The sequence below is a fragment of the Anolis carolinensis genome, chromosome 5 (genome assembly GCF_035594765.1).
Source record: "Anolis carolinensis isolate JA03-04 chromosome 5, rAnoCar3.1.pri, whole genome shotgun sequence".
NCBI lineage: Eukaryota > Metazoa > Chordata > Lepidosauria > Squamata > Dactyloidae > Anolis > Anolis carolinensis.
In genome coordinates, this window is record NC_085845.1 from 27444335 (window position 1) to 27462721 (window position 18387).

General features: G+C 40.7%; 1 protein-coding gene across 3 annotated transcripts in view; it reads right to left on the reverse strand.

Annotated features, from left to right (window-relative positions):
• tbck (TBC1 domain containing kinase) overlaps nt 1–18387 on the reverse strand; it is a 114791-nt gene that overhangs the window by 44700 nt on the left and 51704 nt on the right. For all 3 annotated transcript variants that reach the window (XM_003226388.4, XM_062982622.1, XM_062982621.1), the window contains exons 14-20: nt 17707–17836; nt 16391–16489; nt 14723–14785; nt 13692–13818; nt 12905–12955; nt 12360–12443; nt 9357–9442 (exon numbers count right to left, since the gene is read on the reverse strand). In XM_003226388.4, the coding sequence (XP_003226436.2) occupies nt 9357–9442; nt 12360–12443; nt 12905–12955; nt 13692–13818; nt 14723–14785; nt 16391–16489; nt 17707–17836 (640 nt within the window). The remainder of the gene's footprint in view (nt 1–9356; nt 9443–12359; nt 12444–12904; nt 12956–13691; nt 13819–14722; nt 14786–16390; nt 16490–17706; nt 17837–18387) is intronic.

Consider the following 18387-nt stretch of genomic DNA (forward strand, 5'->3'; position numbering starts at 1 on the left):
GAGAAAACACCAACAAATTTGGCAAAAAAACTGCTTCCCTGATTTATATTGAGGAAGAACCGCAACATGGAGCTGCATCAATGCGTTTCAAATTTATTCTTAGTACACATTGCCCCCACCTGCCTAGCTCGAGTATAACCAAGTAATAATTTCAATTCTTGCTGCAGTATTTCCTCAGTTTTGTTTTAATGGTGGAACATGAACGATGATCTGTGCTTGCTTTTAAAATTGCATATTGCTGTTTTTCTGGAACAATGAACCAAATACAAAGAGTTATGCTGAACACACAACCTCTGAGGATGCCTGCCATAGATGTGGGCAAAATGTCAGGAGAGAATACTTCTAGAACATTGTGATGACTCATGGGCCATGTAGTCCCATTCCTAGTGCTGTTGTGACTGACGAAGAGGAGAACTTGGGTTTTCCTCCATTTCAGCCAGAAAGGGAACCATTTCAGCCAGAAATTGAGCCTTTGCACCTGCAGGAGGCTTGTCTTCCAGAAATCTCCCAAACAAGCCCGGAGTCGAGTTCTCCCCCTTTTTCGCGCCGTAATTACATTCTCCAGCAGAAAGGAGTGCAACAGGCTAATCGCAGGAGTTTGAGAATAGCAGCAAAGCATTCAGATGATTAAGCCTGTTCCCATGAGAAATTTTAGGGAGTCATACATCTGGACACAGAGATTGACTTTCGTTTCTGGTTCCCCAGAGAAGTGTTCTCTGGTGGGGAAAACAAGGCCTATTTAGGTTCCTTGCTCCCGGAGGGATCTTGCGGAGTCAATTCGTCAGCAACTGGAGTAGTGTGTGTGGACAGCTACTCCGCTTCCAAGCCTTTGTTCCTGATTCAAGCCTTCGTTTTCCAGCCTTGTTCTTCCACGGATTTTGCCTTGCTTTCCAAGACCCAGCCTTGCCTTGTTTCCCGGATTTTGCCAAGTAAATACCACGGATCTTGTTCTTGTTCCTCGTTCCTTGCTGCCTTGTATTCAAGCCTTGTTATTCCGAGAGTCAAGTTACTTCCTAGCCTCGTTCAAGTTCATGGACTAAAGGACCTTGTCATCTCCCCTCACTTTGCCTGGCAAAGTGAGTGTTTCGGTTATTGGATTACAACTTTGGACCTTAATATTTCATATTGGACATTGTTTCTTTGGACTAATTTTGACCTTTCCTGAAAGGTCTAACTCTGGACTATTTTCTACACTTGTTTTTATTAACTTTATATACTCCTTCAATAAAGATATTAGATAGATTCTGGCCTCTGTGTATGGTTATTGGTGCCCTGCAGCCTGGGTCCTGACAGTTTGACTCCGCCACCCTAAGCACCAATTAACCTAGGCCAGAATGTCTACCGGAGTCGGACCGGGAGGCCAGCCGCTCAGCTACACCATCGACAAGGAGGAAGTGGACCGCATCCGTGATAAGCTCAATGCGCAGGAGGGAGAAATAAAGGGATTGAAGGAACGCGGAATCCGACTCCCGGCCCTGGCATTGCCAACCAAGTTTTCTGGAGAAGCTTCTAAGGTTCATGTTTTCCGTCGCCAATGCCAAGCTTATCTAGAGGCCCGCAATGCCGAGTTTCCCCAAGAAGACATCAAAGTGGCGTGGATCTATAGCCTTTTAGACGGGCCAGCGGCCAACTGGGCGACGGCACTGTTCGACCAAGTTTCCCCACACCTAAGATCAGCGCAACACTTCTTGGATCACATTAAGGCGACTTGGGGGATCGAAGACAATTTGGAGGCAGCCGGCCATAAACTCCGGCGCCTCTCTCAGGGGGACAGACCCCTGTCCCAGTATATAGCCGAGTTCCGAGTGCTGGCCCACAGCACCGGATGGAATGATATAGCCCTCAGAGGACAATTTCGGGAGGGTCTCAACATCGAGATGTTGGAAGAAATTTCCAAAGTGGATCCCCCTCACTCTCTTGAAGCACTCATTGATCAATGTTTACGGGCTGAAGTCATGCTGGCCAACAGAAAACAATGGGTCCGAGGCCAGAGCGGTAGAGCTGGGGTGAAACCTCCCGCTCCCACCAGCGTCCAGCCGCGTCCAGCATGGAGACCCCCACCACCAGCCCCATACCCCAGAGGGAGCGAGGAGGTGCCGATGCAGTTGGGCAATGTGCGTCCCAGGTTAGACGCCGCCGAGAAGGCCCGCCGCCAACGCCTAAATCTCTGTTGGTACTGCGGAAACGGGGGCCACTTCGCCAGAGAGTGCCCAGCCAAAGGGAAGCCCGCCGCCCGTCTGGCGGCGGCGTCCTCCACGGAGACGAAGACGTCTGAGGCGGCTGGCGCACAGCCGGCGGGGGAAGCCAGCGACCGGGCGTAGAGAGGCTCGCCAACCCGGTCAAAAAACCCATTCAAGAGCCACCAACTGGGGTCCTGTTTCTCCTAGTGGTCACCTTGTGGTCAGCAAAAAAAGGACCCGTCATGGTCCATGCCATGATAGACTCAGGAGCCACAAACAATTTCATTGATAGAGAGTATGCCGACTCTCTGGGATTACAATATCATGACTTCAAGAACGCCCGTGTGGTGCAAGCCATCGATGGCCGCCCCCTCAAGACGGGTCCCGTAAGTCAGTGGTCGGAACCCACCAGAATGTGGATAAGGGAACATATGGAAGAGATTTCCTTCTTTGTTACCGAGGTTCCCCATTTCCCTGTGATTTTGGGTATTCCATGGCTGACACTTCACGACCCAAGCATCTCCTGGTCCAACAGAGAACTGCAGTTTGCTTCAAAATATTGCCAAAACCATTGCCTTGTAGCCAAGATCTGCCATGCCACAGACACTGAACCCATTATCACCTTGCCCAAGAAGTACTCAGAATATTGGGATGTATTCAATGAAAAAGAGGCCGAGAGATTACCCCCACATAGACCTTATGACTGTGCCATTGACTTGGTGGAGGGGCCCCCGATCCCGCGAGGACATCTCTACTCCCTGACTGAACCGGAGCAAGAAGCTCTCAGGGAGTTCATAGAGTCAAACCTTCGCAAGGGATTCATCAGACCCTCTCAATCCCCAGCCGCTTCCCCAGTGATGTTTGTGAAAAAGAAGTCAGGGGAATTACGCTTGGTGGTGGACTATAGAGCATTGAACAATATCACTAAGCGGAACAGCTATCCCCTGCCCTTAATCTCGGACCTACTAGACCGACTTTGAGGAGCCAAGGTCTACACCAAGCTGGATCTTCGGGGAGCGTATAATCTAGTTCGCATCAGAGAAGGGGACGAGTGGAAGACCGCCTTCCAGACTAAATTCGGATTATTCGAGTCCCGAGTTATGAATTATGGATTATGTGGAGCTCCCGCAACGTTCCAGCATTTTGTCAATGACATCTTTCAGGATTATCTAGATCGGTTCTTGATCATCTACCTGGACGATTTTTTGGTGTTTTCTAGATCACAATCAGAACATGAGAACCACGTCAGAATGGTGTTACAACGATTGCGGGATCATGGACTTTATGCCAAGCTGGAAAAATGTGCTTTTGATCTACAAGAGGTAGATTTCCTGGGGTACCGCGTCTCGCCACTAGGGCTCTCCATGGACCCGGCAAAGGTTTCAGCAGTATTGGAATGGCGGGCGCCAACCAACAAAAAAGAGGTGCAACGATTCTTGGGGTTCGCGAACTATTACCGCAAGTTCATTCCAGATTTTGCCCGCTGGTCTGATCCAATCACCAGCTGCATCCGTGGGAAACAGCCCTTCCGCTGGACAGATCAAGCAGAGAAAGGGTTCCAGCAACTAAAGAAATTATTCACGTCCCAGCCAATCCTTCAGCACCCAGATCCTGAAACCCCTTTTGTTGTGCAGGCGGACGCCTCCGATGTAGCAATTGGGGCTGTACTCCTACAACCGGTGGGAGATCATCTTCATCCTTGTGCCTTTTATTCCCGTCAATTGACCGCACCAGAGAGAAACTACACCATTTGGGAAAAGGAACTATTGGCCATAAAGGCAGCCTTTGAAACTTGGAGACATTGGTTAGAAGGGGCCAAATTTCCCATTGAAGTCCATACTGATCATCGGAATCTAGAGCATCTAAGAACTGCCCGCAAGCTAAATCAGAGACAACAACGCTGGGCCTTATTCTTTGAACGTTTTAACTTCCAAATTCATTATGTAACCCCAGCCCAGACCAAGCAAGCAGATGCTCTGTCACGGAAACCGGAATACGCTGCAGGACGCAAGGAGACCTTTGAGTCCCAGCTGCTACAACCCGGGAACTTTGCCACGCTCACAGTGGGGAACACCAAATCCACTCCCATTGAATCAACTCCCTCTACTCCAGGGCCCCTTTGTGCTCAAGAAATCAGGGCTAGTCAGCAAGCAGATGCCTGGGCGCAGGATCAACTTCGCCAAGGACTACATTTCCCCTTTTCGCTTAAGGATGGGCTGCTTTGCTATAGAAATCATGTTTACATCCCCCCAGGACCGGGCAGGGAAAAGGCACTTCGTTTGTGTCATGACTGCAAGCCAGCAGGGCATTTCGGGCTATTCAAAACTATGCATTTGATCCTAAGAGATTTCTGGTGGCCCAAGATCCGCAAGGATGTAGAAAAATATGTCAACACCTGCCCAGTATGCCAGCGCTCCAAGACAAGAAGGGAAAAGCCCTCAGGGCTTCTGCATCCCCTTCCTACCCCATCTCGCCCATGGGAAATAATCTCTGCGGATTTTATAACTGATCTACCACCTTCCTGTGGATTCACCACGATCCTAGTGGTGGTGGACCTTTTTACCAAGTTAGCCCATTTTATTCCCTGTGATGGCCTTCCCACGGCCAAAGAGACTGCAGATCTATTTCTCCAACATGTTTTCAGATTGCATGGATTGCCCAAGAGTTTGGTCACTGACCGTGGGTCCCAATTCACCTCTCGCTTCTGGAAGGCACTACAAAAACTATTGGGCATAGACTCTCGTTTATCTTCGGCTCATCATCCTCAAACAGATGGGCAAACTGAGCGCACCAATGCCACTTTGGAACAGTACCTTCGCTGTTATGTAAACTACCAACAGGACAATTGGGCTTCTCTGTTACCACTGTCGGAGTTTGCCTACAATAATGGGGTCCAGGCTTCAATTAAGGAAACCCCGTTCTTTGCAAACTATGGCTTCCATCCACGTTTCTTTCCTCCTGTCATTGAAACCTCAGAAGTTCCCGCAGCAGAGGACTGGCTGCAGGAACTCACAGCAGTGCAGCAACTTTTGCTCCAGCAACTGGACCAAGCCAAGGAGGACTATAAACGCCACGCTGACAAGCATCGCCAGCCGGGCCCCGAAATCAAGGTAGGAGACCGGGTTCTTCTGTCCACTCGCTTTTTGCCCTCCCACCGTCCCTGCCGGAAGCTAGATGCCCGTTTCATTGGTCCCTATCCAGTGGTGGCGCAACTTAACCCCGTGACTTTCAAACTCCAACTTCCGCGCTCTATGCGCATTCATCCAGTGTTCCATCGCTCCCTGCTCCTTCCGGCGGATGGTGTGCGCCCTGATGCAGACCGGCCGGCCCCCGCCCCTGTTTTGGTGGACGGAGAAGAAGAGTTCGAGGTTCAGGACATTTTGGATTCTCGCTTTCACCGCCGCCGCCTACAATATCTCATTGACTGGGTGGGTTTTGGCCCCGAAGAGCGCTCTTGGGAAGACGCTTCCACGGTTCATGCTCCTGATCTAACCCGCCGCTTCCATCAGACCTATCCCGCCAAGCCGCGGCCTCGCGCCTCGGGGAGAGAGTCCCGGTTTGAGAGGGGGCTTGAGGAGGGGGATAGTGTGATGACTCATGGGCCATGTAGTCCCATTCCTAGTGCTGTTGTGACTGACGAAGAGGAGAACTTGGGTTTTCCTCCATTTCAGCCAGAAAGGGAACCATTTCAGCCAGAAATTGAGCCTTTGCACCTGCAGGAGGCTTGTCTTCCAGAAATCTCCCAAACAAGCCCGGAGTCGAGTTCTCCCCCTTTTTCGCGCCGTAATTACATTCTCCAGCAGAAAGGAGTGCAACAGGCTAATCGCAGGAGTTTGAGAATAGCAGCAAAGCATTCAGATGATTAAGCCTGTTCCCATGAGAAATTTTAGGGAGTCATACATCTGGACACAGAGATTGACTTTCGTTTCTGGTTCCCCAGAGAAGTGTTCTCTGGTGGGGAAAACAAGGCCTATTTAGGTTCCTTGCTCCCGGAGGGATCTTGCGGAGTCAATTCGTCAGCAACTGGAGTAGTGTGTGTGGACAGCTACTCCGCTTCCAAGCCTTTGTTCCTGATTCAAGCCTTCGTTTTCCAGCCTTGTTCTTCCACGGATTTTGCCTTGCTTTCCAAGACCCAGCCTTGCCTTGTTTCCCGGATTTTGCCAAGTAAATACCACGGATCTTGTTCTTGTTCCTCGTTCCTTGCTGCCTTGTATTCAAGCCTTGTTATTCCGAGAGTCAAGTTACTTCCTAGCCTCGTTCAAGTTCATGGACTAAAGGACCTTGTCATCTCCCCTCACTTTGCCTGGCAAAGTGAGTGTTTCGGTTATTGGATTACAACTTTGGACCTTAATATTTCATATTGGACATTGTTTCTTTGGACTAATTTTGACCTTTCCTGAAAGGTCTAACTCTGGACTATTTTCTACACTTGTTTTTATTAACTTTATATACTCCTTCAATAAAGATATTAGATAGATTCTGGCCTCTGTGTATGGTTATTGGTGCCCTGCAGCCTGGGTCCTGACAAACATGGTCATACAGCCTGGAAAACATACAACAACCCTTATGCTGAACTATTTTTCTCCAGTTGTTTCACTTTACGATGGTCATCCTCTTAACAATCATCTTTTTTGTCTTCATGATTTATTTCTTGACATAGTTCATGAAGTATTTGTGAGCTAATAAAATGCAACTGATGTTACTATCACATACAAGTTGTTTTCTATATCTACCTCATAGCACGGCTTACCAGCAATCATCATCATCATCATCATCATCATCATCATCATCTAAGTTTATCCCAGTCTTGGGCTCAAGGCTGCTTACAATGATTTTTTTTTATATCGATAGTTAAAAATGATCAAAACACAGCAGTTAAAGAGCAATTAGTCTACCATACACAAAAAATAAAATCAATTAAGGATTGAAGTTTTGGTGGAAGTGTCTTCATTAGTGTCAATTAGTTGTGGCAGTATTACACAAAAGCAATAATACCATTTATTTGTTTAATGCCTATCTTTAAGATAGGTCCAAAGTTTCCTGTAACAGGTAATAAAGGGTTTATGGTAGGACTGTAATAGCTAAATAGAGGATAAGAATTATAATTAATATGAAGATAGAAAGCTGTGACTTGTTTTCATAAAATGCAGGTGAAAGAAACCAGGAATAATTATAGATACAGCTTCTTCTTCTGGGTGAAAAAGGTCACTTTGTTTAGTGTTGACTTCTTCTCATGTTATAATGCTGACACACGTAGGACACTTTTGTAAGGTACAATAGCTTAAATTCTTAGAATATGCAAATGTATGCTTATTAAGATAGAAATTTCTCGTTCCCTCTCTTTCTGCAAGTTTGTCAAATGGTCCTTGAACATGACAGGAAATATTTTCTTTGTGTAGGAGGGGTGTGTGTTGATCCACTGGTAACATTTACTGCATTGAAGAAGGGCACTGTTTCATATTACTTTCTAATTTTTTATAGAATATAAGAGGATTTCAAAAATTCCATATTTCCCTACCAACCTGTGCTGCATAATATTCAATGCAGGTATTAAGACAACTGACAACACTCGCTGTTCAGTAATGTTCAATATTCTATGAGTTCTTTACTGTAAGAGTAATGGAAAAGTGCCAAGAAATAATCTCTTTCACAGCGGGAACCTGAAAGATTAATCAGCATCCGATTTGATAGGATTAGAACTCAAGCATGAAAATCTGGTCCGTATCATGGCTGAAGTGTGTATCTTTCACCTTGATAGATCCCACAGAGTCACAGGTACCGAAATATAATGCAGATTTTATTTTCCAAGAGACAAGTGGAACTCCTACTTAGATTTTGCATCAAGCTGCAAATCTATTTACATGGACAATACAGCTCTGCATATAACTTGGATTTCATATAGTTATATACTTGCTCATCACCTCTTTGCCAACTTCCAAAGCCCTTGAAAGCAAAGACTGTGTGTCTGAGCAAGTTTCTAAAAAGTTTCTAAAAAAGGAGTATTGATACTAACTTCAATGTATCTAAAGGCAATTCTAGATGGAAAGAGGGCCAGATTATCATTGATGATGTCTTCCATAACACCTATATGGACATATCTAGCTTCTGTTCATAGAAAATTGAACAGTTTTCTGGGCTCAAGAAGCATAGATGTCTGTGTATATAACAAATGGGAAAGGACTCCAAAAGATAACTATTTATGCCATCAAGGAACAGGTAACAGATATTGCTGATTTGATGGTTAGGGATTTCAGTACTATCAGAAAGCAGAGTTAGAAAGCAGGAAGCAGAACAATGGGACTCACTTTATTTTAACCTGCAAATGCATTTTGACTTCCAAAACCCACAAATAACACATTACAGTATACTGTAGCATGAGTGTAAGCTTCATAGGCAAGAAGACCTAACAAAAGAGTGGATCCCTAATCAAATTAATGGGATTTGCCTGTAATTTGCAAGTGAGTCGTCAAACACCAAGTCATCCAAAGGTGTGGGAAGTATGTGTTTGCAGCATACATATTGACTGGAATCCTATTTACTAGTCTCAACTGGAGTAGACTCAATTATTGAGAGATGAGTCAACACATAGGATGATTTCACTGATTCACCAGGTCTATTCTAGCCAGACCCAATAATAGGATATAGGCATGTTTGCAATGACCACAACCGTATGGCTAATTACTAAGATGTAAGGCTCAGTGAACCCAATGAGACTTTTTTCTACGTATACATGTATGGGATTATGCTATATGACAGGTAACAGTAGTAGCCCCATACAGGCAAGAGCAATATCAAGAAAGTTTGCCATATGTACAGTGGGCTTGGTATCTACTGGGGCTTGGTCCCAGAAGCCGCCATTGGTACCAAAATCTATGGATGCTCAAGCCATATTATATACAATGGCGAGTAAAATTGTATGCCTTGTGTAAAATGGCAAGTTCAAGGTTTGCCTTTTGGAATTTGAAAAAATTATGTTCAAACCAGTCATGGATTAATCTGTGACACAGAATCCTTGAAACTATTTGAAATCAATATCATATAAAGTGACACAGCTTTCAACAGATCAGTTTTTGAATTATATCACATTTACTTTAGATTGTGAAACAACACTTTCAACTGACCCTACTTTCTTCTTTTACAATCCAGAAAAAATGTATTAGAAGCATTTTCACTTACATCTGGAATGAAGCCAATTTCATTGAGATGGTTACTCAGCTCAGGGTCATGGAATGCAATCATCTGAGAGAACACTGTCAGGTATTCTGAAGAATGAGGAAAAGGAAGTGTCATTTCAGAACATCTTTCTTTAGGAGTTTCGTCCAAGGAAGAAAAGACAAAGGTATGTTTTCTGATAGTGCCAAAATAATAGTAATAGTAGTATGTAGTAGTAATTGTGATAACAACAACAACAACAACAACAACAATGATAATAACGATGAAATAACCTACAATACTCATTACAATAGATCCACAGCTGTACAAGAATTATGGTTCTTTTATTTTCTAACCCTGGTATATAACTACAAAGGAAACAAAATGAATGTGCTGCCTCACATAAAAATTCTGTTCTCTGAAATGATTTTTTTCTTCAGTTCCCAGATTTTTAACATTACAGTGAGTGAGACATTGAATTGCTTACACTCAAAATTCTTATATTCACAGCCTTACATTTTTCTTGCTAACTTTACCTGTCTTGCTTAACTGGGTGGATAGTGGATGCCCATATAGCTTTTCTAAATGGTCAATTGAAGTTTATGTTGTTTCGATTCTATAAATTTGGGTAATGAAGGAACATTTCATAGTGGTGACATAAGTCATAATAAGGACAATGAGCTTATTATTTTTAGCTAGAGCCTCTTTCTGCAGCTACATGCCTATTCTCAAGCAAATATTTTATTTTATCTATTTAGTTTATTTCCTCCTGATAGAGGCAAGATAGAGTGAAAATATTGTAGGAGATACATTTTTGGATATTTGTCCAGGGGGGCAAGGCAGAGTTGAATACTTTTATATGCCTTTAAACATTTTTTTTTCCAGTTACTAAAGAACAATTCACTTTCAGTGCCCTACCATGTACCATCTGCTGCTTCCATTTACTATCAATAAAATGTTAGGCAAAGGCAATGTGTGACAGAGTCCGGCACAAAAGGAACCCTGAAAGAGCCCAGAAACACAACCATTTCCAGATCAGTGTATCAAATCATATTTGAAATAAACTTTGATAGACCTCAGTCTACATCATACAATGGATCAGACTGTGGATGATCACATTTGAGAAAAAGAAGTTTGCTCCCACCATCAGCTCCCCTTCCAATATTACAACCCTTGCAAATGGACAGCTGGGGGTCCCCTCATTCAGAAACTTAAATCCTGCATAGTGTTCTTGATCCAGATCAAGGTTGAATATGAATGTTCTTGGATATATGAAAAAACAAAGTACAGCAGCAGCTGCACACTCTGTTTTTAATGTAACTTATAATTTGCCCTTTTCTTTCATTTAACAGAAACAGCTTTTGAGCCAGAATTCAGCATATAAGCTTTTAATTGGATATTTTAAATGGTTTTAAATTCTATAGGAAGTTTAATGGTGTTTTAAAGATACCGTTTGTGTTTACCTAATTTTGTTTTTTGTTTCCTTTCTTTTCCCCTTTCGGGAGATAAAGCGAGGTATAAATAATAATAATAATAATAATAATAATAATAATAATAATAATAATAACTACTTCCATCTTCTAAACCACCTTGAATTCCAGCTTTGAGAAAAGGTGTGTATGGAGAAAGCAATGCAATACAATGCAAGCTGCATTGAGAGCAAAGTAGAAGGAATATTAGATAAGTATTCCCTTCTATAATTTTAAATTTTGCCTTAAAGCTTCAACTAGAACTTTTATTCTATTATGAAAAGCCACATGATATTCTAAACTATGAAAAGGATCCATAATTTATTCAGCTTTCTTCACCTGCATTAACATATTTACGTTTCTAATACATTCACCATCCACAGGTAAAGTATTTAAATCCACTAATCACATAAACTCAGTGATGTGCTGATGAAAACAAATTTACAATTAGCGTTTTGAAAGCACATTTCTTTTTAAACAAGAGATTCGTGCTCACAGTGGTTCCACACGGATATGCTACACCTTGTTAAAATGTCATCTTTATTTGAATAGCTAGGCTCATAAAATATAATTGCTATGTGGGATTACATGGTTAATTAAGTGTCTACTGAAAGCACATATCCTCCCATGAAAAGCCTATCCGGTGGATCAGAGACAAACAGCACTGTCTCAGGTGATACAAATTAGTCCTTCATTTAATCTAGTATCCTGTAGGTATAAATCTTTCATTGGTCTTGCATTTTCACATATGAAAAGTTGGATTTCAAAGCCTACATTGTGACTCTTTGGAATGAAGTTTTGAAACTGGAAAAGAGATGGTGATTCCAAACTTAACGATTCCTACTCTATGGCCTGAACATTCAAGAGACTACAATTTCAGGAGTGCTAAAGATATTTCTCATGCATTGTCTTTGGTTCAGCTCCTGTTAAATTTTAACCTTTAAAAGGATCCAAAGTAGCAGATCAGGAAAACAGTTCATGTGCTTGAAAAAAATCTACTGCCAGAGTAGATTCGGAACCTGCAGCTCAGTCACTCCATAAAGCAACCCCAAGGCTTCAATCCAAAGGACTGATACAGGGTTCTTCCAAGAACTTTAGCACAAGATAGTAAACAACTTTTCACCCTGAAATGCCACAACATATGAATTACAATGTAAGAAACACAGATCTGGAGATTTCCTTCTGAACACTGAATAGTGTTCACATTCATGCCTCTATCCCTTTTGTTGACCTCCTTCGGTCTGGATTGAAAGGAGAGCCTTGGGAATGGTATCCTTTATAATACAAGACAGGGATGCCGAATATGGATTAAAGTCTGCATTTGTGGAAGGACACATTTTTCCATATACAAAAAAAATAGAATGTGGGCCACTGTAAATAAGACTGGTACATTCTGCAACAAGGTCTTGAAAAATACCCAGTATAATAATTGTATGTTTTCTGGTATTACCTTAATGTGTATATAATAAATTTAAAATTATATGCACATTAAGGTAAATTCCAATGTAAAGTCCTTTTGTGTTTATTAATTTTTGTGTGATTTGAACAGAAAACCTACCTTGAATCACATGTGAATTGTCTTTTAGAAAGAAATTATACAGGTATTTAGGAATAAAAGCAGACATACAGGCATAGGCCAGAGCTAAAAGAGAAGGAAAAAGAGAGTAATGAGTGCAACATCTATCAGGCTATCTATCTATCTATCTATCTATCTATCTATCTATCTATCTATCTATCTATCTATCTATCTGTCAAACTGCCATCTTCCAAAATACCCAAAGACCAAATATCAACAAATCAGGGTCTTACAGACTGAAGCTCTTTCACAGCAATCTTTTCTTTCTATTTCACTCTTCTCCCACCCCACCATATTTTGAAACAAATGTTTTATATAAAATAGATACAAGAAGCATAATTTCACAGGATTAGCACAAAATCCACTGTAATTAAAATGATTTAAACCAGGGCAGACAACTGTGACTTTTCAGATGTTGCTGGACTACTGCACCAGTTAGCCTAAGTGATAAGAGATACTGGGAAATGTAGTCCAAAAACATCTGGAGGGCCATGTTTGATTACTTCTCATCTAAGGGAAAAGTTTACCTTCATTGTTGAAATTTAAATATAAGAAAGGTGCACAAAGAGAGTCAAGACCTATAGAAAAAAAAACATTAACAACATTGATCAGGCATTAAAATCACAAAAAATTCAGAAGACACTCTGATAACTTGATGTATTATTTCTTCCTTGTAACACACAAACAAGTGTTCTTCACATATATCATACAGATATTTATTTCAGGATTCTAACACATAATTCAGTCCTGGGAAAAGAAAACTATAGGCATATTAAAATCTTAAAATTATAATTTGCATGGCAAATTATATAGAGCGTTCCAAGGAGTAAGACCAGTCCAGTGGGCCTCATTTCTTAATAGAATTGTGTAAGATGAATATATTAATCATAATTTTGTTGAGCTGCCGGTATCTAATTCTACACACCTAACCTAATTAGTTTTTCAAAATACAATAGGGAACAGAGGAGTAACCTTCCAACAATTTTTTAAGGAAGCCAGCAGAAAGAATTTAGAAGTATTATTACTGAATTCAGAACTATCAGAATTAAAATATACAGTAGTATGCCCACTGATATCCACAGATTGACATAGACATGCTACAAAAATATCTCCACCCCAAAATATTTATGGACTTCTCTAGGCCCTCTAGTGTAATTCTATGGTATGCTTCCAGACCAAGTAGTCAAATGATAGGGTTCACTACTATCCACTGTTTCCAATGTTCACTGGAGATCTTATAATATCTCCCTGATGAAAATACATGGCCTTTTATTGTAATAATAATTGTTTCGCACACTAAGCAGCACAACTAACCTTGCCAATATACAAGATCAGGATGGGAAACGACCCATGCTTTCAACACCCGTCTAAATTTTGCATGACCTTCAGGGGATGACAGCAACTCATCATACTGATGGCAGCGAGGAATGTCAACTTCAATCTACAAAACATGCAAGCACAGAGAAAGAGATCAGAATAAGCAAAACAGGAGGACACAGAAATGGACCGGAAGCTCTAGGTTTGTACAGCTCAAATGAGGCAGAAAAGCTCTCTCTTTTAGATGGTTGATTATTATTCCAGGAGGCATTTGTGGGAATCTGTGCAGTGCTTGGAAAAATGACTTTTTGGGACTCTATTTTCCATAGTTTCTCAGCAGTCTGCCCACTAACCATGCTGGTTTTGGGATTCTGGGAGATGTAGTCCAGAAAAGAGTTCTCCTAGCCCCTGAACCCTGATGGGGAAAATAAGGAAATGGGGAATATGGAAGTCCATTAAGAGAGTACTATGATGTTGATTACGGTATATTTCTAAGCTCTGGTTGCAGTGCATAGATGCAAACCAATTATTAGAATTTAATATCTGAAGTGTGCAGTATAATTCTCTCTTGATGGTAATGAGCCAAAAAGCAGTTTTGTTGTCTTTATAGGAACTGATCCAAATTCATGAGTGAGCATGAAGAAATGTTACAGAGGAAAACTATATCATAGAGAATATATGAGTTCTTTTGTCTTTTACATAGAATGCTCTATTTCAGGAAGATTAAAATCATGAGGATGAGGACACCACTACCATGAGCTGAGCTCTTTTTCACTTGTGTTTCCTCAAATCACATGTGGAGTCAACTGTAGATAGTATATGGATATATATTCTTTAATTGCACAAATAATTGTCTATCTCACCACCATGTTGTTAAAATGATGCTGGTAATAGCTTTTTCATGAAAGGTTATGAATCAAAATACAAACTGTGAAGCATTTTTATGCAGTAGAAATTCTATTTGATCATCTATCTGGTAGCTATGAAATCCAAGCAATTACTTCCCCAAAATAAAAGAAGAACCTTACTTGTCTGTCTGTAGGAATTGGAGTGTCCTTATCAATGGCATCATATTTTGCTTGAATGTCACCCTAAAATGCACAAGAAATTATAAATGTTTTGTTGATATACAGTAGAGTCTCACTTATCCAACGTTCTGGATTATCCAACACATTTTTGTAGTCAATGTTTTCAAAACATTGTGATATTTTGGTGCTAACTTCGTAATTACAGTAATTACTACATAGCATTACTGCGTATTGAACTACTGTTTCTGTCAAATTTGTTGTATAACATGATGATTTGGTGCTTAATTTGTAAAATCATAACCTAATTTGATGTTTAATAGGCTTTTCCTTAATCCCTCCTTATTATCCAACATATTCACTTATCCAATCTTCTGTCGGCCCGTTTATGTTGGATAAGTGAGACTCTACTGTATTTGTAAACACCATTGAGGTTGTTGTTGCATAAAGCCAAGCTCTAATATTAGAAATGACAGCAAAACCCATTTTCAGGAGCTCAGACAAGAGTTTTGTTCTGTGGATAGCCTCATGACAGGACAAAATACCCAGGTAAATTTTGGGAAATATAATTTTCTCAAGGACACACACTCAATATTCTACTTTTCTGACCTGGATAGCTCATATTAAAAGGACAAAATCTACCCACACCCCTAGTTCTTTGTGCAAACCACAACACCAAATATAACACCTAATGCATTGAAGTCTTGTATTTTAATAAAATTTGCCAACCAGTTCTGTATCTCTACATTCATGGGCTATATTTATGTGTTTTGACCTTGTGGGTGCCAAAGTTGGGGTTTGTCAAGGAAGTTCTTGCAGTTCTCCATGTGAATGGGGAGCAACTGTGATAAGGCATTAAGCCCTTCATCACATTCTCAGCATGCCAACTGATGGCATGTTGGGAACTTGTGTCTATTTTATTTGGGAGCAGTGATGTTATAAGAGAATAAAATGCTATGATTAATTATGTTTTCACAGACAACAGGGTTCAAGAAGGACAGGAAATGTTGTGGACTTTTCTTCAATTTACTCATGACAGACAGTTACATCTGATGCAGTTTCTTCCACCTATGGAAAACAGAACAATCACTTTTTCTTGGTCATCTTCATTGGCCATCCCTTTCTTCCACTGGAGCCTCTCTGAAAGGATGTGGGGTAGACAAAGATGGCTGAAGCAAAGGGCCCCTAGCTATCTCTTAAGTAAGTGTGACTAAATCAGACTCTAAATAAGGTCCAACAGTCTTTCTCCCCGGCTCCTGAAAGGCCCTTCTCCCCGACTTCAATGGGACTATTTTCACAGACATTCCCAAAGACTTTGCAAGTCAGCTTCACTAGAGTCAGCTCTGTCCTCATATCCTTTTACTGACCTGAAAGATATTTCCCATGAAGTATAGTAATCAATAAGCAACTGATCACCTTCAATACTATTCTCAGCTTCAGAAATGATTGAGACAAAAAGTGGATCACCAGAAGGCTGAAATGACTTAAAGGTACATTGTAAAAGCAAGAAATGACTATCCTTTCTTGTTCAAGAGAAAAAAGAAATCTGACTTACATTATTTGTCTACACTTTACTATATGGTTCTTAGAAAAAGAAACTATCTATTATAATGCAAATTGTCATCAATACCTCCTATTATATGCAATTGAAACTCTCCCTTTTATTCTTACCTCAACTCCAAGTAAGGCTGCCCAAGTTAAACCCCTCATCAGTGGAGGAATGTCAACTCTGGCTTCTTTCCAAATCTGATTTTTTTTATATGGATAGGCCTAAACACATGAAATATTAAGTGCATTAGAAATAGCATATCAGAAGTAATTACAATGAACAGCTAACATTTATATGTTACTTTTGTATGTTTTAAAACATATGTTTTAGTACATAATAATAATAATAATAATATTTATAACCCGCTTCCATCTCCCCGAAGGGACTCGGTTCACATGGGGACCGAGCCCAAGAATCAACAGATAAAAGCAGAACACAATAACAGCATATATAATTAAAACAATTAGCAATAAAATATACATTCATAAAATACATAATATACCATATTATGAAATATAACAAAGTCACTATATATTGATATATAGCTGAAAAAATTAACAAGTAAACCTTAAAAGGGTCCCTATGGATAATCAAGTCCAATTATCCTGCTCAATGCAGGATCTCCTATTAGAGCACTCAGAGAAGATAGCTATCCAGCCTCCTTTTGAAGTTGTTCAGAGAAGAAGACCCCACCAGTTCTCCATGTTATTGAGTCCAATGTGGAAGCCCTCTCATGATCAAGAGGTTCCCTTCTAATATTCAGTCAAAATTTACCTTCCTGTAACTCAAAACCATTATGCCTAGTTCTACCCTCCAAGGCAGCTGAGAACAAGTCAGGGCTCTTTTCTTTGTGTCAGATGTTAGGTATTTAGAGTGTGATTATGTCATCCCTCAGTCATCTCTTCACCAAACAGAACATGCTCAACTCCTTCAACCTCCCCTCATATGCCCCCCCCCCCAATGCCTCCTATCATCCTCACTGCCCTTTTCTGAATTGGCTTCAACTTGTCTATAACATTTTAAAATGGGGCTCCCAGAATTAAAAACAGTACTCCAAATGAAGCCTGACTAGCACAGAATATAGTGGGACTATTACTTCCTTTTACTTGGAAACTATACTTCTATTAATGCAGGCTAAGAAAGCATCAAATTGCTGCTTCATGTCAACTTATGATCAATAATAATCCCAAAGTTCCTTTTCATGTGTAGTAATGATGAGCCAGCTACCCTGCATCGTTTACCTATGCTTTTGGTTTTTTGTGGCTTAACAGTATAGATTTGTATTTGTCTCTATTGAATTTCACGTTATTGATTTCAGATGAATGAAACCTGCACCATATTTAATTGCAGGATTCATTCAGTGGCAAAATAGACAAAAACTTAAGAATCAGGATGCTATGGGAAACTGAACTAGTCTAGCTTTATTAGTGCTACTCACCTTTAGCAGTCTGTCAAACAGGACAATTCTGTTTAGCTGATATTCTGTGTCCCGCTCTCGGATAATAAGAGGAAGATTAGCAGCAGCAGATAATTCATTGCTGCTATTTGAATGGGGTACATTTGACTGGCTGGAACAGAACAAAGGAACTAGGTGTAAATAAGTATTACATTTTATACAGAGTGAAAAACTTTTGTGGATCTGCTCATAACTGCTGTAAAAGGAAGGCTGAAAAAGCTAATGTAACTGAATACTCCTCCTCCTGCAATAGAAACAGTCCTTAAAAAAAAAAGAAAAGCTCAGTTCATTCTAATCTCTTACTCCAAGAGGATTTTGAACAAAAGATAAATGTACAAAGTACTAAGAAGCTTCTGATATAAGGATAATGTTGGTGCTTTGGCTATTATCGAGTCAATTTATATGCCGCTAGTTCTGAACATCTTATCTGCTTACTCAGCCTTTTTGTATAAAACCCCAGAAGAAGAAATGGATGGATTCAGTAAAGCTCACTGATCTGATCCCTGTTCCATGTTAGGTTCATTTCACTTAGAGCCAAAAACAGATTACTGAATGCTACCAAACAGAGCTTTACCGATCATAAGCCTGGCCCATTATAAACAACATAAACATTTCATAAAACAAATTGATTTCCTTAAGTGAAAAACTACTTCTATTAACTTA